This window comes from Acipenser ruthenus, chromosome 6 (genome assembly GCF_902713425.1).
Source record: "Acipenser ruthenus chromosome 6, fAciRut3.2 maternal haplotype, whole genome shotgun sequence".
NCBI classification, from domain to species: domain Eukaryota; kingdom Metazoa; phylum Chordata; class Actinopteri; order Acipenseriformes; family Acipenseridae; genus Acipenser; species Acipenser ruthenus.
In genome coordinates, this window is record NC_081194.1 from 6,117,306 (window position 1) to 6,139,057 (window position 21,752).

The window sequence follows — 21,752 nt, forward strand, 5'->3', positions numbered from 1 at the left end:
TGAGGAATGCGGCCCCAGTCGTCGCCTTCAGAAACTCCTAATCCTTCACCGTGTAAATTGTTAAATGCACTTGTGACTAACATGCCTTGGAACAACAGAATATCTGAGGGAATGTGTGTATGGTGACTAGCTATGATATGATTAGTCACTTGTAAGAACTTAGATCAAGAAAACAAAAACCTGATACAGCAGAAGAAATTCTTGAAAAATATTGATACAGTACATAGCTGTACGATTGACAACAAATGTATAGTTTTAAGAAAATTCACCTGCCCTTTCATATGACTGTATCATTAGTTGTTTCTTGCTCGTTTTATACAATTGTTTTATTCCTTGATATTTGGCAATCAAAATGAAGATTCTCCTGATAAAATAGCCTGCACTCCATTGCAGTAGAGTGTGCTGATGCTCCTGTCTCGGTTTTCTTTTTTTTCAGATGATCTTCAAGGAACTTGAGAATGTAGCTCGAATCCCCTTACACAAGTTACAGGCTTCCAACGTGACCTACAGAGTTCAAGTGGCAGCTGTCACCAAAGCTGGAAGAGGTCTTCTGAGTAAAGCAGTAGCGGTGTTTGTACCTGGAACTGGTGTGTTCAGCACAAGAAATCTATTACAGCGATAATCAAACACTGAGAGGCAAATAGAAGTGGGAGGCCATGTAGAGGATGGTGATACAATGTTCCTCCTCTTAATACTCACTTTTTTTTTCCAAATCATAATTTAGCGTTTGTGTGTCAGACATAACATTTATACTATAAATATAATTGTATGTAGATATTATTTTGTTCGCTTAGGGTACCCCCAAGGACTCCCCTGGTAAAGGCACAGCCTTGTAGTGTGCAGGGCAAGTCATACAGCCAGGCGAGTGAAGGTTTTGAGTCCTGACTGTGCAAAGTCACCAGAGGGAGTGTCTCATTGGCTTTGGCACCGCCTGTGGGCTGGCACTATAGTTTGTGACTTGCTTAACATTAACATCAGCACTACCCAGAGTATATTTAATGCTTTTTTATTTTTCACTTGGCTTGTCTGACATATAAATTTTGAAATCATTTTTTTGATTTCCATTTCAATGGCCACATGTATAAAAAGAGGAGAAAGCCTTTGTTTGAGTGGAGTTGTGGTGAGAGGAGTTGAGTTGTGGTGAGTGGAGTGGAGTTGTGGTGAGAGGAGTGGAGTGGAGTTGTGGTTAGTGGAGTTGTGGTGAGTGGAGTGGAGTTGTGGTGAGTGGAGTGGAGTGGAGTTGTGGTTAGTGGAGTTGTGGTGAGTGGAGTGGAGTTGTGGTGAGTGTTTATCCTGTGATTTTTGACCTTTAGCGAAGGCCACTGCCCAGCCTAAGTGGAAATATTTTTTTGGTTTGTTGCTGTGTTTTGTTTTAACCTTTTATTTTGGCCATCATGCCCTGTTGGTTTAGTGTATTTTTGTATAATAAACATGCGCACCACTGCTTTCACTGCAGCTTTCCAATGAGTCTCATTCCTGACACTATCCTGCTGCAATATACTTTGGATGTAATCTGCTCATGCAAACCGTCGTGCACGTATGCAAGCTATTACTAACATGCCGTGTTCATTTTATCAATCATTTACCATTCAGGTGTAACATTTGTTCCATCCACCACCCCTGTGACCCAAAGCCCGGATTCTTTCTATATCATCCTGGGGACCTTGTGCTTCGTCATTGTAATGGCACTTCTTGTGTGCGTATTTGTAACCGTCAGGAAAAGAATGACTGAGACCCGGTTTGGGTAAGTTCAGCTGCCTGATTTTGTTTAGCATCGAGACCAAATCTATGCAAGCACCCTTAGAAACAAGGAGAGGCTGTGCAGCTTGGAAATGCCATGACATCAAAGCAGATACTGTAAAACAGCCGCACTGTGACATAGTGGAACCCTGCACAGAAATGTGCCTTTATAAGGTTATTGCCTTTCCAGTGCCTCTGCTTTCCTGTATGAGAATGCTAGGATTGTAAGGAAAGCTGAGGGGTGTGAATGGGCAGGCAATGAGTAGGTAGGCATGGGCAGGGAGATTAAAGGGAAGCCTCTGCCTAGTCAGGGGGGAGAGAGGAGAAGGAGCAGTGACCAAGCTCCTGAGTGCTGGTGATTTGCTATCAGTGAACTGTTAACTGTTTGTGTCAACCTGATTTTGTTGTTATTTCTATGCCTGCTGATTGAGGCTAATTTTCTTTGTGGTTTATAATGGGGGTTTTGTTTTGTATTTACACTTATTTTGTTGCAATTAATAGACATGTGCTCCCAAACATTTAACCTGTAGTTCTGTTTACATCATATGTACTCTCACCAGCGCCCTCTCGCAACTCCTGTTCGGAACTCCCTCATCCAGTAATACAGGTCTCTAAATTAGAACATAAGAACATAAGAAAGTTTACAAACGAGAGGAGGCCATTCAGCCCATCTTGCTCGTTTGGTTGTTAGTAGTTATTGATCCCAGAATCTCATCAAGCAGCTTGAAGGATCCCAGGGTGTCAGCTTCAACAGCATTACGTAAGGGTTGTTATTGCCAAGTAGATGAGTATAGTGTTAAAGTAACTGCTGCAGTTTAGACGTGCTGTTAATAAAGACAAGGCCTACAATTGTGAAGCAGCACTGGCAGTTTATTCAGCTGAACGTTTTTTCTGGAACTAATTAGTTCAAGCTTGGCAATCTGCGTCACAACAGTATTCAAGATTACTGATAATTTTACTATGCCAGGAAAATAAATCACAACACCATATACCAGATTTGTTTGTGCCAAGTTTAATTTGGAACTGATCCGAAAATGCATGAAATTGATGCTAAGGGTTTTTTTTTTGTTTGTTTGTTTTTTTAACATTAGGCTGCATAGTATCTGTTTAGTTTTGTGTTTTTTCCTTCAATGGTTTTATGTGACTAAATCTTTCTCCTGACAGGTATGCTTTTAGTGGGGGAGAGGCATTGCTACCTGCTGTACAGTACAGAGCCAAGAGCTACAACAGAAAACCCACTGAAGTTACATGTATGTGTGCGTTTATATTTCGTACATGCATGTCCAATTTCTGATGAAGCTGTATTTGTTAGGAGATTACACATGTAGTAGATGTAGGTCATAGTGACTTACTTTTTTTATGGTTCTGAATTCTACAATGTGTTGTCATTTATTATTTCTATAGAACATATTTTCTTTGCATACATTTTATGAGCCAAATGGGCATTATAGAATTGTAAAAAAAGAGCTGACAATGCATTTAGTAAGAAGAATTGTCAGAATGTTATTTAGTCATTAGTAAGACATAGTAGACAGATGGCTTTTTTTGTCATATGATATAGAAACCTGGTATTTAGCTAATGGTTTAATAGATGGAATCTTTTTTTCTTCAGTAAGCAATTTGGGAATAAGTGAAGGCCTGCAAACCAAACTCCAGGATGTAATGACTGATAGGAAGTTGCTTTCAATTGGCAAGATACTTGGAGAAGGTAAGAGTGTGTTATGATTGTTCCTGGTTGGGTGCTGCAGCTGCTGCCCTCTAAGCCCCCCTTAAGTTTGAGATGCAAACCACAATCAGGCTGGCAAAACAATGGAGAATTCAATTAGATCAAGATTATAGCTCACCAAGATCCCGGGAATGATTTAAATATACAATCTGTCCTGAAAATAGCATTGCAAAGGAACTGAAGCCATTGAATCGGGAAGCTCTGAATGCTCAGCCATCAGCATGCCATTGAACACTGGGCAGCAAAACCTTTATCTGGGAGAGCATGTGCAGAATAAATGTGAATTATGTAAGAAATGATCTGTTGGGGAAAGTTTAGGTGTTGTTTTTATATACAATATATTAAGTGAGAGAATATAACAACTTCTGTTCTATATGTAACATGTTTCATGTTTGAACCAAAAAAAACATAGAATGTTTATATTTGTAAGAGGACAGCATCGTAATAGTGCAGTAGTAATGTCATTGTTAATAATTTATGTAATTATATTATATATGCATAATTCATCTCTGTTAACAGGAGAGTTTGGTTCAGTGATGGAAGGCCACCTGAAGCAGGCAGATGGAAGCAGTCAGAAAGTCGCAGTGAAAACCATGAAATGTAAGCATTGCTTTTCTCCTTTAAACAAGACCCTATAGTTTTTCCTGTTCTGCATGATTGCCATGCCCTTTTACCTTTGGGCAGCCAGTTCACTTTTTCAGCCCAGGTTCAGTTCTGTTGCAGCAGAAGCCTGGCCGATGTGAAATGTTTGTGTTGTCATGGAAGCAGGTCAGCTGCTTTTTTAAGATGAATTTGTTGAAACAGATTGGGCCTTTTTCACAAAGCTTTAAATAATGATTTTCAATCAGTTTTCAATTCCATAAGGATTTATAGTCCCACAGGATAAGTTTGTTTGCGAGCTTGTGTGTAATTTCTGGTCATGTGTTTCAGTGGATAACTTCTCTCAGAGAGAGATTGAAGAATTCCTCGGTGAAGCAGCATGCATGAAGGACTTCTGTCACCCCAACGTCATCAAGCTTCTAGGTAAGGGACTGACATGTGCTTACTGTACAAGTCTTAAAGTATGATACTTGAAACTTGAAACCAGGCAATGAAGTCTATCTACCCATGTGATATTTGAGATAAGTGTGTGTTTAGAGTAATGTTTCTGAATAAATAAATACATATTCCATTTGTAACGTGATATCCAGACATGGATATTAAATAGATTGTTTTTGGTTTTTTTTTGTACTGTAGGCGTGTGCTTAGAAGTTAGTTCCAGGGAGAATTTCCCCAAGCCAATGGTCATTTTACCTTTTATGAAACATGGGGATCTTCATAGCTTTCTGCTTCGCTCCAGACTCCATGAAAGCCCACAAGTAAGATACATACATTTTTATATATAATATGTTGTATATTATAGCATATGTATTATTTATTAAGAAGATTAGAAATGCATCATTAGACTTAGTAATACCAACAAAAAAAACCTTGAGATTTGGTAAGCAATAATTGGAACAAAAAGCTATTGCCCGTCCCATTGACAGCACTGTGATTGGTTATGAAGAAACATGCGTTGCTTTTTAAAACCATGTATTGTGTCTGTATATTGTATTCATATATCACACAGTGCTAAGACTAATCAAACGGCCTTTTTCTATTTGTGGAAAGCTCGGTTAACATTCATTGTAAATGTTGAATGCCTTCTCCATTTTCTTTCAGTTCTTGCCGCTGCAGACCCTGCTGAGGTTTATGATAGACATTGCATTGGGAATGGAATACCTCAGCAGCAGGAATTTCCTTCACCGGGATTTAGCAGCGAGGAACTGCATGTAAGTGCGTGCTGTTGAAAACAAATACAGGGTGTGCTCTATGTTTTGATTCTAACAGCAGCTCAGGTTCAAGCCAAGCTTTAGTTTTTCTAGCTCGGGATTTGCCATGTATTGGCAATGTTGATCTTTATCAGCAAAAACATCCTCAGTGCTGCTGAGAAATCCATTTTAGAGTGGAAGAAAGCCTGGATGGTGGGAGTGTTGACACACAAGGAGAGCTGTTGCTTCCAATTTTGAGTTCCTCTGCTCCTGTGTTTGAATTGGTCTTACTGATCTTATGTTCCAGGTTACGCAATGATATGACTGTCTGTGTAGCAGACTTCGGATTATCAAAGAAGATTTACAGTGGAGATTATTACAGGCAAGGACGGATAGCAAAAATGCCTGTCAAATGGATTGCAATCGAGAGTCTGGCAGACCGAGTCTTCACTACCAAGAGTGATGTGGTATACATTATTTAATATATATACATATATTAGTCATGCCATTCGAACAGTCCTAATACAGGGCATGAAGTTAAGGTCATGAAGGGCAAGGAAATGTTGCCTTCGTTGACCGTGAAAAGTCAGGGGCATCAAAGCAGTTCTAGGGGGCAAAAAGGCAAAACATTAATCCAACCCAAGGGCACCAAGGCGATTTCATACTCATTCATAAAACACCAACAAATAAATACAGAGAGCCTATTATGCTGATGAAATGTTAATTCAAACAAACACACATCAGTGTTTTCTGAGTGATTCACACACTAATTGTTACAAAAATAAAAAAAAAGGTTACTTTTTCCATTGTAAAAATAAAATGGTATAAAAATATCCAATTTAAAAACAACAAACTTTCATAACGAAAAAAATACAAAGATTAAATTTGGCAAAAAAATGAATATTCAGTATTATTTTTACTAAACTCAGTCAGCCTGAGAGCTAAATATAGCGCTTGCCTGAGTCTTGTAATTACAGCTTTTTTTAAAAAAAAAAAACCCTCTATGCCATGTGTTTCATAATTTAGCAAGTTCAACTGGATTTCATATAACATGTTGTCCACTGGTGAGGCAAATGTTTCATCAATGCATTTTTAAATGCTAAAAATAGTATTATTTCATAAACTTTTTTAAATGTGTTCGTTTCTGCACTTTTTAATGCCCTGGCCTTTTTAATGAAATATTATTATTTTTTGTTTTATGTTTGCAGTGGGCTTTCGGTGTTACAATGTGGGAAATAGCCACACGAGGCATGACTCCTTATCCAGGTGTTCAGAATCATGAAATCTACGACTATCTCCTTCAAGGGCACAGGCTACAGCAGCCTACAGATTGCCTGGATGAGCTGTGAGTGTCTCAATACACGGGACATGTTGAGAATGGGTGGGGTTTTCAGTAGGCTCTGAATGTTACCGACGCTGCAGCCATTACCACATGCAGAAGAGCCACTTAATGCTGGGACGCTCAACTATAGCACAACAATATTCAGTATCACTTAATTTGGCCAAAAAACTTTCTTAAAGCCAACAAGGTGTTATTAGCCAGTTATGTTTATGGAAATCTAAAGGTGGGGGAGGAATACAAAGAATGAATTGTCCATGTCACTCCTTCTTCTTCTTCTTCTTCTTCTTCTTCTTCTTCTTCTTCTTCTTCTTCTTCTTCTTCTTCTTCTTCTTCTTCTTCTTCTTCTTCTTCTTCTTCTTCTTCTTCTTCTTCTTCTTCTTCTTCTTCTTCTTCTTCTTCTTCTTCTTCTTCTTCTTCTTCTTCTTCTTCTTCTTCTTCATAATAATAATAATAACGTATATTAAAAATCCACTTTCTATATCCTCCCCAGGTATGAAATTAAGTCCTCCTGCTGGAGAAGTGACCCTGCAGACCGACCTGGATTCCCTGAGGTCAGGATGCGACTCGAGAAGCTGGCAGAGAGGTTACCCGAGGTGTCCAGCAAGGAGGACATCATCTACATCAACACCAGCCTGCCTGAGGAGAGCGAGGAGCTGGAACAGCGGACAGACCCCCAACACATTGTGGAGCCCTTCTCACAGGCAGCTGCGGCAGACCGGTCTGTCGTGACGGTAGCAATCCATGATTCCACGGACAGCGAGGACAGATACGTTCTTGCTATTGCACCCGAGGAGTCGGCTACCTTTTCAGGAGATGCAAAAACTCCATTGTTACTTAACGGGGAATCCCAGCATCCTACCAATGGACTAGCCTGTGACCTGCCGTATGCAGACCAGTCTTCCAAGGATTCTGTTATCTTTCTGTAAGGAAAGAAAAACTGAAGTGTCTTTTGACACATGTAAACATGCCCTAGCTTGGACATGTTCATGTATGACTGACTGCATTTGTTGCTGTGTTTGTATGTTTTTTTCTCTTCTCATTAACTGCTGTATTGTGATGTGTCATACATGTTTTCAGGTGTTATTAACATGTGCTGTTGAAAAACGTAATAATCCTGCCAGGGGATTGTTCATAGCTAAGATTCCTAGACTTCCTCTGTTTTTTTTTAAATTTTTTTTTTTTTTTTTTTTTTTCAAATACTGTTTGCTCCAGACATTGCAGTGCACTAGCCTGTCTTATCTCACCTTGACAAAGCAAACAGGGACTGCTCTCAGAATATCCTTGATCATATCCACGGCTCCAATCAAACAAATCAGACAGTCAGAGATGGGTATATATCAACACCTAATATACACTATATATCTCATAATATCCCTTACTTGTTTGGAGCAGTGCATTACTGGAGATGTATACAGTATTTGATTATATGGAAGTTTTATTTTTAAGGACCTCTCCAGTATAAACATATTTTTAAAGTATTACAGATATAATGTATTCGTGTCTGGAGGTATTTATTGATTTTAAAGAAATGTCTTACTTATAAACGGCCAGAGGCAATATTTTTTGCAATCTCCCATTGAGTTGTGGTACAGTACAGTCACAAAGACTATGATTTCCCAGTGTTATTTCTGTATGGCCAGTCTTCGGGGAGAATTTGTCATGTGCTTAGTGATGTCATTGCCCATGTCATTGATGATGTCATATGTGATGTCAAGTGTGACAGGAAACATATACATAAGGGTGCAGAGTTAAGGTTGCGTGGCTACCTTAACTTGCAATTTCCTAACCTTTTGGACTTTTGCAACCAAACATTAACCTTACTTTAACAAAGTTTTTGCCACTGAATATATGTATGTATGTGTGGCTCCTGGGTTATACTATTGTGTTTCAAAATATATCCAAGGCCCCTTGAGCATAAAAACCTGTAAAGAATCCTGATATGTAGTTTAATTTGTATATTACTGTACATTTAATAGTCAAAATATTGGACTCATTATCACGTTGACTAAGCATGTGTAAAATATGTGCAATTGTGTTGTGGAGAAAATGGATATGCATTTGTTTTTTTACTAAATGTTTTCCTCGATTTGTTATGTTTTTAAAACTTGTACTGTTTGTGAGATGCATTTATTTCTTGATGTCCACGTTTTTTGTTTTTCATTTACTCAATTCCTTTGTCTCTCTTGTTTGTACATACATTTTCCATGATACTGTAAAAGAAAAAAAATGGAATTAAATCATCTCTATTTGTTTTACAATCAGTTCTTTTGGTTGAATTAATATAACGTTTAGAATTTTGTTTTTTTACCATCTAGTGAGACAGACATCTGTCACAATCATGTCTCTTGTGTATATTCAGTGCAATATACCTACCTACCTAACCTCCCCCCCCACCCCCCCACCCCCCCACCCCCCCACCCCCATTCAATTCTAGTTGCCAGCTATAAACATATGCAATCTGCTTCATGTCTTTTACTAGTAAGAACCAGTCCCATTTGAACAACAATTCTGCCACCTACTGGACAAATTATGCAATGATTTCCCCTGAAAAAGTTTAGGAATTAACTCCCTAATAAAAACAAATAACACCTGCATTTGAATAGGATATGGTGTCTACCTACCAGCATTAAAACTAAGATACTGGTCAGTCTCATTGTTTCACGCGGTTCATATCCATTACTTCTTCAATATGATTATTGGAGAAATATTATATAATAGGTTATTTTTATAAGAAAATAAGTGTGGAACGGATTATTTTTTGGAGTCAGTAACCAGTATTATATTACTTTTGGATCCACTATCTTTTCTATTTTATTTTTTCACATCATAACGCATTTCAACAAAATCTTTTGCAACAAATACATTTTACCAGGAATAAAATAAGTGTAACATAAAAGGTGAGGGGGGCGGTTCCCAGAGAGAATACACGACTCGTGTTTTTTTCCCCTATCATTAATTGCTTCATTCTACTCAACTGCACCTGTTAGAAATGATATGAAGGTAGTGCGTTGTGCACTTTTTGATGGCGCTGTATTTTACTGTCATTACATTACTTTGTCTTTGTTGCTGATTCTAGTACACTAGTTGAGTTTACTGTACAGCCTCAGTATTTCTTCAATAGGCTGAGGCTAGCATCAGCCCAGATTGCAGGTGAGCCCTTGACGTTGCTGGACGTGAGCTGGCATTGGATTGTAAACATGGTTGCTGTGGTGTATTGGCTTTTACTTTTATGGACGCTTTGCTCGAATATCTGTCCTAGAGTGCAAGCGGCTCCGGAACCGGGTCAGTGGACATTCACAGTCGTCAATGTAAGTGTGCGGATAGGTTTGGGGCGAGGGTCCCGTGGAAGAGAGTGGAAAGGTATCTGTGCGGTCGGGGATTACTCGGCCGCCTTCAAAATACCCTACACCGCTGCTGTAATCCTAGACAGGCCCAGGTTAAGCGACACGCTTTATAATATTAGCAGCGGAATACAGTCTGGACTGTAGCTTTTAAATTGTGTCATCTATTCTAAATTACGAAGTACTTTTGTCATAAACTATTCCCTGTCCAAAGTTAAATATCCGGTGTTGTTTGTTTTTATTATTTTAATACTGTTAGAATAACTGACTTAATAAAAAAAAAAACTACATTGTTAGAATGATGGTGTTGCATTTAACATTATGCTTTTGCGAATGCATACATGTTGCTTTTTGTTTGGAAAAGTAAAGACAAGATACCATTAGTACAGCACGTTACCCTGCCTTATGTAAATACGAACTACAGAAATAAGAACACAACGTCATGCTTAGACACACTAACTCGTTTTCAACTCGACTTACACATTTAGCATAATACAGTGCACACATTTAAAAATATCACCAGAGAGAGCATTGTGTTTTTTTTTTCTTTTTAACTGACGAATTTTTTATTTAAATTTTTTTTTATTGTCCAACGAAGCATTCTGAGTTGATGCATACAGGCTTTGTCACATTTCAGTTTTATTTGCCTTCTCAAAAATGGAATTACACATAAAGTTAAGTAAACTGATTATAACTGTATCTGCAGGCAGAAGCAACAATATTAGGAGACACGGAGCAAGAAATGTACAGTCAGAAACTTCACAAGAAGGACCACTTGTCTATAATGGGATGGGGAGGGTTGTGGTGGGATAGATTGAATTTTAATGTGTATATCTGTAGAAAAAACATTAATAGGATTCTTTCACCTTAAATAACAAAGCTCACGTCTATAAATAATTTAAGTAAGGATACTCTTTTTCCACTTAGGTGATACAGTGGCAACATATCCTGTATCAAATTGTGTAAACAGAGATGCACAGCTTTAGATGTAAAGTCAAATGGCTCAATTTTAAACATAGCATTTAGGTCTTGTATTGAAGTAAAGCAGCTTGCGTAAATAAACATTCGAAAAGAAGGCATTGCTTCATTCCATTCACATCAACCAATTTTCTGGCAGAAACCCATCTGTGAAAAAAACACAACGATGTAGTCTTTATGCTGATTTACTGAGTAATACCAGAATACCTGTAGAATACCTGTACTGTTTGTTTTTGCTACATTACATGCCTGTTTAGTGTAGTCCTGTGTTTTTTTCAGACCTCAAGACCACTTTTACTGAGAAAAGCCATGTTCACCAACACAAATATTTTTCTTAAAAGTAAGTACAATTTAAAGAGAACATTACCAGGTTAATTACACCGCGATATCTAGAAGTTTAAATCTGCCACTTTAATTCTTAAAACGTACTTGTTTTGTTTTCAGTTCAAACATTTAGCTGTCCGGAGTTAGTAACATTAACCATCAAGTGGTATCTAAAATACTACCCCTGCCATAACGAATTTAACAACATTGATGTAAGTAATTTTTTTTTTCATATCTTTTTTCAGATATCTCAGAACTGGATTAAACCCCTTCTGTTATGTTCTGCTGTAGTGTATGAAAAAAATGTATTACTCCAGGTTTTACTATGAGCTTGTTACCTATACATTGGGGCTAATCTAGCACATATTAAAACCTGAAATTATTTGTTTTAATGTATTTATTTTATGCTTATAAAAGGTGCCATAGTCGTTCTCTGCAATTTCCAGATAGAGGCTATGGTTTGTAGAGTCGTTCTTTCATGAAAGATGGAAACATGTAATGTACTATAATCAGCATCATTAAAATTGTAATATTTATTAATAGTACTTTTGTTTTTAAAGTAGGTTATTGACATAACAGGTCAAGTTTCATATTTTGGTGAAATTCGCAGCATTTTTTTTTTGTTTTGTACAGGAGATGTATGAAAAAACGTTCAGTAGTCGAGGAGAAAGTCTTGACCCAAACCCTTTAGGTCGAGGAGAGTACATTAAACACACATATGACAATATTGTTTGCCACAAAGACCTTCATACCTTTCCGACATTAAACGTAAGTATGATAAATTAGACATGGTGCAGTAAGTTAAAGAAATAAAGAAATTGCAAAACAATGTTCATGCTAGCCACATTTATTTAGTTCAATTAATATGTCCTCCTGGTTAATTCCCACAAATTCCTATCCTCCTCTCAAACCCCTTAACATTTTATAGATTTTGTTTTTAATTTGAAAAACCGTATTATAGACAGTGAAGTGGCAGAGAGACCAAGTGGGTTATTGGAGAACATGTTTTAAAACGTGACAACATTTTTAGTACATGATGGTGAAATGCTTGTGCTTATTCTGTGTTGTCTGTGTTTCAGATGAGTACTTCATTGCCTTGTTCAGTATTACCTCCTTCTGCAGACATGGAAGAGGTAAAATAATGCAGTAACTTTCCCAGAGATTCATCTGTAGGGCTTAAATCATGTTGGGAGGGACTAGGCGCTGCTAGCTATCACTTGTGGATTTTGTAGTAGAAAAAGCCACTTGGAGTAAAGAAATTACTAACATGCAACCATTTTTTGTGTGGGTGGGTCAGAGGAGAGAGGAGGTTAAAGGTAGAACAGTTAAAAAGGCAAGCTCTTTAGGAGATTAATAGTGTTTAGCTTTTAATTTAATTAAATAAATGTGATCACATTACTCTGAAATTCTGAAATTCATTTTTGTTTTATAGAAAAAAGAACCTGAGGAAATTCAAGATGCTAAGAATACCCAAAGCTCTGCTGTAGTATTGGTATGTTTGAATAAATTACTGAAGGTGGGCAAGGAAACACCAGTTATTGTACCCCTGAGGTAATAGTTAGTGACGTGTCATAAACTGAAGCTTGTTTTTCCTATTAAAAGAAACAAAGAAAGTAGTGTTCTTTAAAAATAATAGCGTGATTTAAAATATTTAAACAGTGGCACAGTGTATCCTCATTCTTATCAAATAATAAAACCTTAGCAATAATACAATTTTTTAAATTTGTTTTTAATGGTAAAGCAAATAACACAAATGGTTCAAAAAAGCAGTTAAAAACAACAAAAAAAGTCCTTATAATGATAAAAAAAAGCAGTGCATGTGACAATTATATATAATGCCTAATATGTAGTGCTGTGAATATGGTGTAAGAAAAAAAAAAAAAAAAAAAATATATATATATATATATATATATATATATATATGAAACTTGTAAGTCAACATTTTTTTTGAAAGTTGTAACCTCAGTATATTAGAAAACTCTTTTATTAGTTTTACATGTATATAATCCTTTTACTTATTATTATAATTTGTTATTATTATTTTAAAATAAAAAGGAGGATTATTTATGCAGCACTATTTAAATATTGTAGTTATTTGTTCCCATTCATCTTCTTTTACTGTGTGAGCTGTTTCATAATTGGTCATTTTACTTGGTATTGTAGCATGAACAAAGTTCACATAGCACCCGACTGATTTTTTGTTTTTGTATTTTTATTTGTATTTTGTTTTGTACTAATTTGATCTTTTTCGTTTTAGCAGGATGTTATAGCTAAGACTTGGAGAGATGGACCGTATCTGTTCGTAGTTTCTTTTAAAACACATAATGAGAAAGCTTATTGGAATTTGACAGGTATTTGTTATTTTTGTTTGTCAACTGCATGTTTAATGCTTAATGTGGCACAAGGGATTATTTTTATGGGCTGTGTCAAAAACAAAAAAAGAAGTGAACTGAGCTTTGAAATAGTACATAGGTTTACTACTTGCATTACAAATTCTGATAAGTTTCTATATTGTGTCTTTTAAAGTTTATGTAATTCAAATACTGTGTCTCGTTTTCTGTTTAAAAATGACACTCACAATATTGCTGGTTTTCTTTCCTCTTAGTGCGTGTCGTTATGAAAGACTCTCATGGATATATCTCTGCCACCGATTGGCCTCTGATGATTGTAAGGATTGTCATGATTTGTGTTTGTTTTTATATTTTTACATGTGTTTTATTTTTTTTTGTATGTGTCTGCTGCTGTCATGTCAATGCTTGTAGTATACCGCAGGAAATCCTTATTCCCCCTCTGCTAGAAACTGAAAACATTGCCACGCACTCTCTGAAAGTAAATACTGTAATTACTAAAACGACTGCAAGTGGCTGGCCAACAAATTAGCAACACTTGTGTAGTTTACTTGAGCAAATCCTGCAAAACTGTAAACTGGACATTGGCGTTGTGTTTTGTTCATTTTTTTTATATACCTTTTAATATATGTTGGAAGTAGCAAATATGAAATGCCTGTACGGAATGATATGAAGTATATACTGTACAGTCATGTAACATTTTAGTTCGAATTATTACTACTCTGTAATATTGCCTTTGTGTTAACATATCGTTCCATTGCAGTTTTATATGGTTATGTGCATTGTGTACATCCTCTATGGAATGCTTTGGTTTCTGTGGTCGGCATGCTACTGGAAAGACCTGCTGAGAATCCAGTTCTGGATCGCTGGTGTCATATTCCTTGGAATGTTGGAGAAAGCAGTGTTCTGTGCAGAATACCAGAATACCAACATCATAGGATCAGCCTGTAAGTTAGCCTTGTTATTGTGAATGTAACTGTACTGGGCTATCTTCAATAAACCACGTATTTCAGATTGTATATATTTTTGCAGCTGAAGGGTTGTTGATCTTCGGCGAACTTATTTCTGCACTGAAAAGGACATTGGCACGACTGCTTGTGATCATTGTTAGTTTGGGATATGGAATAGTCAAGTAAGTACATAGCTAAATCTCTGTAATTTTATAGTTTAAAAATTTTAACCGTAGACATTTAATGTAAATAGGATGCTTAATTATTGATTCATAATAAAACATCAATGTTTTTCTTCAACAGGCCTCGTTTGGGTACAGTCATGCACAGAGTTGTTGGGTTGGGAGTCCTCTATTTTCTGTTTGCAGCTATAGAAGGCATTTTGAGAATAACTGGGGTAAAATGAGTTCTCCTTCCTGTATAATTTCAGTTTACAGTACATGATCATTACAGAACCTACTCAGGAAATATACTTAACACATTTTTAACATGCCTCTTTGAAAATCAGGCCCATAGTGTTTGTCAGGCAGTGTTTAAGTGTCATTCAGATTAGCTTTAATAACATTCGTCCTCAAAAGGATCTGGATTTTGATACAGAACAGAAATAAATACATATTTTAAGTTTAATATTGAAGCAATACTCGCGGTAAAATAGAACCAGGGTGTTTTTAATTCTTTTTCTTGTTAATCCCAACTCAATAGGTTTATATAAATGTTGCTGCCCTAATATCAGAAATGCTGTAATTGATTCCTCGTTTTTGTGGTGCATATCCTTTTACAAATGATATTTCCCCCAGGAACAATGGAGCTCAGTTATAGACCGAAAATAAATGTCATTAAAATACTTTCATATAGTACAGTATATATTTTCTTGTATGCACAGCTTTGGCCAAAAGTTCTGCATCACCAAAAATTTTAGGATTAAGACAAAAAAAAAACAACTATATGAGCATAATTTAGATCTTTCATTTAACGTCATGTAGTCAAAGAAACTACAAAATGATATCGCAAGCCATAATAGTAGTACAGAATTTCATGTTCAATTTCATGTTCGATTTCAAAATGTCACATAATTCAATATAATAACGTAACGTTATTCAGCATGTTTCATTCAACTTTATGAAGCAAGATTTGTTAATTCTCTCGGGTGATGCAAAACCTTTGGCCATAGCTGTATGTTAAATGTATTAACAAATTACAAAAAAATAGATGAAGAAATACACAAGGTGTTGAACAGAGTAACAGAAAATATTACTGTAGTCGGTTATTAATCTGCCCCTCAGCAGTTTCTCTTACAAAAATGATTATTTTACTTGGAATGATCACTTGCAGCCCCTGATTACTTTGACTTTTCTTTCCCAGGCAAAAGACCCTGATCTAGCCCTTCTGGCCAGTATTCCCTTGGCCTTGCTTGACTCTGGCTTATGCTGGTGGATATCCTTTTTACTGTTCTTTTGGTTTTTACTTGTTTTTTCTCAACGCTCGCATTAATCACTTAATGATCTTGTACTTGTAGTATCGGTGTCAAATTACTAACGAAAGCTTTTATTTATACCCTTTTATGGTATAATGTGTGATATGGGGTTTATTAGCCTAATTAATGGGTCCTTACTGCAGTGAGTAATTAAACTAATAATAGTAATACTAATTATTTTACTTGCCTTGCTTGGTTAAATATATGGTAATTTGCTGTTATGGTAAGTATTGTTGGCATCATAGTTCAGTAGATTATTTTGCTGGTCTGACTTTCTGTATTCTCATTTTTTAAATGTCCATAATCATTTTTCCTTAATGGTTTCTACATTTTTGTCAGTCTGGCACAAACAATTCAGACTCTAAAATTAAGGAGAAACCCAGTGAAGTTATCACTTTACAGACACTTTACAAATACTTTAATATTTGCAATAATCGGTGAGTATAATGTATTATTTATTTATGTTTTGTTTTTTTTGTTTTGTTTAAATACTTAAATGATTATTTAGCCTACTGTTACATGTCATAGATTGTTTCTAATTCCAGCTTCCATGATATTTATGATATGGACAACAAAGAAGTTCAGATTAGCAGAGTGCCAGTCAGTAAGTATCGTTTATTTTGGGCAGAGGGGAAAGTGAGAAATTGTTTTTGCATTTGAAGCGAGTGGGAGAGGTGAAACAGGTATTTATTCATGCGGTTGAAGGCTGTTGTTGGGATGTTTATGGTATTTTGATTCAGCAGCTGTATGTTTTATTGTCTTTAGGACTGGATGGAGCTGTGGGTCGATGATGCGTTCTGGAGATTCCTATTCTCTGTTATTCTGCTGGTCATTATGTTTCTGTGGAGGCCGTCTGCAAATAATCAGAGGTTGGGAACTTCAATCTCATTCGAAACTAAATACATTGTTTTTAATGATCTAAACAGAGAACTGGGATTTTTATTTGTACCTGTTTTATTTTATGTCATCTGTCAGGTATGCATTCACACCTCTAATGGATGACTCCGACGATGAAGAAGTTGAAGAATTGTTCGTATCAGAAAATTTAGGTAAAAAAAATCTGCAAACTGCTAATATTTGAACCTACTGGTATTCACCAAACAGTATCACTAGCTAATGGTCAAGTACAATTACAATCATTTGTACATTTATTTTTAGGCATGAAACAACACGTTCAAAGCTGCAAACCCTTTTCGGTTGTGGTGTCTCTGTGTTTTTAATAGACATTTTATAATTGTTGCCAGTTATATATTTAAAATATTTTTTTCATATTTAGCTGACGGCATAAAGTTAAGATCATCTAAGACAGAATCCAATGGGACATCGAAACCTGTTGCTGGCAATCTAGTAAGTTTCAATATGGATTTTTACACTTTGATGTGAACATTTGATGTGTATTTTTTGGCCTTAGTCAGTTATATTTGGAGGACAAGCATAATTAGTTTGCTTTACAGATTTTGAGTAAATACAAGCAATAACTATTGCAAAGCATTTAGAAAGTTTATTTATTTTAACAATAGTTTTGAGGATTAAATTATTAGGATATATAAAACATGTTTTTCTTATCAGAAGGAAAATGCTTTTTTTTGTTTTTTCAGGATGACGATTTGAAATGGGTTGAAGAAAACATTCCTTCGTCTCTCTCGGACATGTAATTATCAAATGTCCTTTCTAACATTCAAAGTTTCAGTGCGAAGATTAATTTTACTGCAGTTACGGAGCAGTTTGAGGTTTGAATTGATCTAATAATATTAGCAGCAACTCGTCTTAATACCGCATCCCTAAAATGTATTTTAACACCAGCTGGATTAAAAAAAGAGTTGAAATATATTAAGCATTGAAATATATTAAGCATTAAAGACCAGAAGGCTGGCAGTGCATCTGCATAGACTGCTTTAGTGAGTTGTGCCAGGTTTAAACTGGAATAATGCCAAATGTGTTTCTCTTGAATTCCAGTGCGCTTCCAGTACTATTGGATTCTGATGAGGTAATTGTATTGCTTATTGCTTTAGATTGTATGTTGATATGTTCTTTAAATGTTTTCTTAATGTGTCCAAAGTGTGTTTCCATCTACCTGGAAATAACTAGACACAGGACTTATTACTCTTGGTTAGTTATAAGTCTATTGTGTTGTGCCTGTGGCAGTTTAAAAGAGTAACAGTACAGATAATTGTGTTGGACGAAACTAGGAAATATAACTATATTACTTTAGGGTAGTTCAATTTTGCTTCATAAGATACCTGAATGAGTAGGACTGTCATGTTAACCAGTGTAGCTAATTTCAGTGGTCTCATGTTTATGTTCATACTAGGAAATAATGACGACCAGATATGAGATGTCGAAGATGGAGTGACTCACTAAATTTCCTGCTGTGAACGTGTGTATATTTCATTTCCTGCTCATCTGGGCCTAAAACCAGCATCCATTTTGCAGACCTCTTTGTGTGTAAAAAAAAACCTGTACATTTTATTTATTTATTTATTTTTTTAAAGACAATTTCCATTATCTTGGCACAGTGGGAATTTCACATTTGTCAAAGTAAAACTGAGGAAACAGTAAGTCATCCAAATGTGTTGGACTCTTCAAAACTAAAGTAGGACCTTACTTTACCCTCAGTATTATGGATAAACAAATAATAAAGGAAACATTAATTAGCTGGTTTGCCATTTGCTGTACACGGGTAATCATTTGATTACATTTCTCATTTCCATATTAAATTAAATACAGTATATATCTTTAGAATGCAGAATTCATGTCCATTGCCTTCTACTTCTTTGACATGTATAACAATCACTGCCTGTTTGGTATCTCCATCTCTTTGCTCCTACACCACCAGTGCTTACAGTAGAAAAAAGGCCTTTTTTTGTGAGAGCACAAATGACTGGCTGTAAGAAGCAGCTTACAGTGTATGATATACTGCACAGAGAAGGAACAAGTCGACCACTTAAACAGGGATCAATTTCAATAAAATAAGCCAGCATCTTTACAAGAACAGCTCCATTGTAGTTTGTAGGTGCATATTTGGTTTGTAAGATGGCATAAAAATGTGAGAAACTGGAGACTGACACACAAAGTCTGTATGTGCATAGTCTGAAAATAATGTTGGTGATACTGGGTCCTTATTGCTGAGAGGATTTTTTCTGCTGGTCATTCTAGAAGTCTGGTATACAGTATTTGTATGTATTCATGGCATACCTTAAAGTATTCAGCTTTTTCTTAAAAAGCATTGTAAATATAAACTTTGAAACATGTGATTTTTACAGACTGTTACCATTAAATCAAACCAGTCATACAAAATGAATACCTTTTTGCTGTTGAGTGATAATTTGGCATACCAGAGTTTGAACATGATTGCAAATGTAAGAAAGATTCCTTGAAAGTCCTTGAAATTTACATGACTGCACACTAGATAAACCCAGCTAAAGCCTTAAAGCATTTTTTTTTTTAGTAATTTAACTTGTATGTAGTTATAATCCCTACTGGAGAAGTTTCATCATACATGACTTGTGGTTTTTTGTTTTACAAGTTTGCAACTGTAGCTGGATTTGTATAGTCACGTGCCAGTTAATGAATATGTCTTACTAAGCTTTGCTTAAAGAGAATTTGTGACAGGACCTTTATATTACAGCAATATGCCGTCAGTAATTGCTTCCAATGACTTTATGAAGTTTACATTTTTCACTTTATTCCTTAATTTATTATTTTATTTATTTCTTAGCAGACGCCCTTATCCAGGGCGACTTACATATATATCACATTATATATTATTTCACATTATACCGCTATCACATTATTTTTACATACAATTACCCATTTATACAGTTGGGTTTTTACAGGAGCAATCTAGATAAAGTACCTTGCTCAAGGGTACAACAGCAGTGTCCCCCACTGGGGATTGAACCCACGACCCTCCGGGCAAGAGTCCAGAGCCCTAACCACTACTCCACACTGCTGTGAAGTGTATTTAATGCCTTTGTTTATTTATTGAACACACCTTCCTTAAGACAAAAGAGCACTGCCACCTCTTCAGGAGCTAATGAGAACTTTGTTTCCATTGGAATATACAATTCAGACCATGTATGCTGAACTATTTAGTAGAGAAACTGATCAGCATTGCTGAAAGGTAGGACCAAGGCTGAATGCAATGTTTTATATTTCAGTGGAACTTCCACAGTAAGCATGACTCAGCATTGTTTATTTTTATTATTTCCATTAGTAATCATCCATATTGTCATCAATCTTTAATGATTAATCGATATGCATGAAAGAAAAGGAGAATGTGCTTTCAATATCCTTTCACAATGTGTTAAAAAGAGAGTGCATTAAAATGAGTAGGGCAGCTAATCATGGCAGTACAGTGGAGTACCGATACTGTAATATGTGGTTTACAGTGGCCATACATTAATGCTGGAGCACTATAATATTCCTTCTAACGAGTGAGATTTTTTTGTATGTGTTTTTAGTGTGAAATGTTTAATACTGAAAATAAAGGGCTGCCTGCCTGTAAGGTTAAAACCATTACCTAACAAAATTAACATCAAAGATATTCATACATGGTTTAAGACATTAACGTGATTTTGTATTCATGCTTTGTTTTCAGAAAACTCTTAAAACTGTAAAGTATTATTTAGATATATACTTGCATTTGGAAGTGTTAGCATATGTTTATCTTCTTATCAATAGCATCCCAGAAATACATGGTCCTGTAATTATCTCTTCCATATACTTGTTTCTTGTTTAAAAAAAACAACAAAAAACACTTTAATTTATAGCTGTTAAAACATAAAAATGAAACAATTGTTTTGTTTTTTTTAAAGAAAATAATTAAATTATTTATGAAGATTGTTGATTATTAGACTTTTTGATTCATTGAAGTGTAAAATTGATTACAAAATAAAACTGCTTATTTTAATTGATGTGTCTTTCTAGCTGGTTACTTTAATGTGTTTCTTGGTCACTGATATTCTTCTTTGGGTATTTCTGTTGCATCCATAATGATTTTGAGGAATACAGGTGTATATAGGTGACCCCCCTGTTGCTGGCTCATTCCACTGCTGTTGGAGGACGCCATCCTTCAAACCCAGCCCCGTACACTGCGACCACAGCCCCTGTGTGGCTGTAAAGTGTCTCGCTACCTCTTCCCAGGGTGGTCTCCACTGGTCCTCCAGCCACTGCAGCACAGGACAAAGACCTGGGTCAGCCTCCTGGTGCCTCCTCCACTTCGTCCTCTCCACTGGCACCAGCGCACAGCACTGCTCTGTACTTCCTGAGGACAGCCCTGCACAAACCTCCTATAGTAAGACGCGAGTCGAAGGAAGCCTCTCGGCTGGCAGGGACTGATGGGGGTAGGCCAGTCCAGGGCTCCGTACTGATGCCAGGAAGGTAACCTTGCGCAAGAACTGATACTTTTCAGGGTGTAGCTTCAGTCCTGCCTCTGTGACTCGTCGGAGCACTTCTCGCAAGGAGCGCAGGGCCGCCTGGAAGGCCCTCCCATGGACCAGCAGGCCGTCCAAGTACACCAGGCACTGTGTAGGGGGCATGCTGACCAGCACCTTTTCCATGAGCTGCTTGAATGTTGCAGGGGCATTGCAAAGTCCGAACGGCATCACGGTGAACTGCCAGAGCCCGCGGCCAGTGGAGAAGTCAATCTTGAGTCGGGCAGCCGGGGACAGGGCCACCTGCCAGTAGCCACTCCTTAAGTCAAGGGAGGAGAACCACTTCAACCCAGCCACCAGATCC

At 36.5% G+C, this 21,752-nt stretch overlaps 2 protein-coding genes across 6 annotated transcripts in view; both read left to right on the forward strand.

Annotated features, from left to right (window-relative positions):
- LOC117410659 (tyrosine-protein kinase Mer-like) overlaps positions 1–8,856 on the forward strand; it is a 32,708-nt gene extending 23,852 nt beyond the window's left edge. For all 3 annotated transcript variants that reach the window (XM_059024853.1, XM_034017375.3, XM_059024854.1), the window contains exons 9-19: positions 437–587; positions 1,594–1,744; positions 2,905–2,990; positions 3,353–3,448; positions 3,986–4,066; positions 4,397–4,489; positions 4,703–4,824; positions 5,168–5,277; positions 5,564–5,723; positions 6,465–6,601; positions 7,089–8,856. In XM_059024853.1, coding sequence (XP_058880836.1) covers positions 437–587; positions 1,594–1,744; positions 2,905–2,990; positions 3,353–3,448; positions 3,986–4,066; positions 4,397–4,489; positions 4,703–4,824; positions 5,168–5,277; positions 5,564–5,723; positions 6,465–6,601; positions 7,089–7,524 — 1,623 coding nt within the window. In that variant the 3' untranslated portion in view covers positions 7,525–8,856. The remainder of the gene's footprint in view (positions 1–436; positions 588–1,593; positions 1,745–2,904; positions 2,991–3,352; positions 3,449–3,985; positions 4,067–4,396; positions 4,490–4,702; positions 4,825–5,167; positions 5,278–5,563; positions 5,724–6,464; positions 6,602–7,088) is intronic.
- A 708-nt stretch (positions 8,857–9,564) lies between these two features.
- LOC117410693 (transmembrane protein 87A-like) lies at positions 9,565–19,314 on the forward strand. Of its 3 annotated transcripts, none has more exons than XM_034017431.3 (20): positions 9,565–9,906; positions 11,197–11,257; positions 11,362–11,453; positions 11,875–12,009; positions 12,321–12,374; positions 12,674–12,733; positions 13,499–13,592; positions 13,847–13,908; positions 14,353–14,536; positions 14,622–14,721; positions 14,843–14,936; positions 15,902–15,973; positions 16,342–16,450; positions 16,559–16,617; positions 16,779–16,882; positions 16,989–17,062; positions 17,290–17,360; positions 17,612–17,664; positions 17,970–18,000; positions 18,325–19,314. In XM_034017431.3, the coding sequence occupies exons 1-20, from the start codon at positions 9,796–9,798 to the stop codon at positions 18,364–18,366; spliced, it is 1,662 nt and encodes a 553-aa protein (XP_033873322.1). In that variant the 5' UTR covers positions 9,565–9,795; the 3' UTR covers positions 18,367–19,314. The 3 variants fall into 3 exon arrangements, with proteins under 3 accessions (XP_033873322.1, XP_033873323.1, XP_058880838.1); XM_034017432.3 differs by having other exon boundaries at positions 13,502–13,592; XM_059024855.1 differs by having other exon boundaries at positions 9,565–9,748.
- The last annotated feature ends 2,438 nt before the right edge of the window (positions 19,315–21,752 follow it).

Bases quoted from the DNA above. Each gene is read 5' to 3' on its own strand.
- LOC117410693 (XM_034017431.3), top strand. From the start codon at position 9,796: ATGGTTGCTGTGGTGTATTGGCTTTTACTTTTATGGACGCTTTGCTCG. The intron at 16,618-16,778 runs GTAAGTATCGTT...TATTGTCTTTAG, and splicing joins GATTAGCAGAGTGCCAGTCA to GACTGGATGGAGCTGTGGGT. The intron at 17,665-17,969 runs GTAATTATCAAA...CTTGAATTCCAG, and splicing joins CCTTCGTCTCTCTCGGACAT to TGCGCTTCCAGTACTATTGG.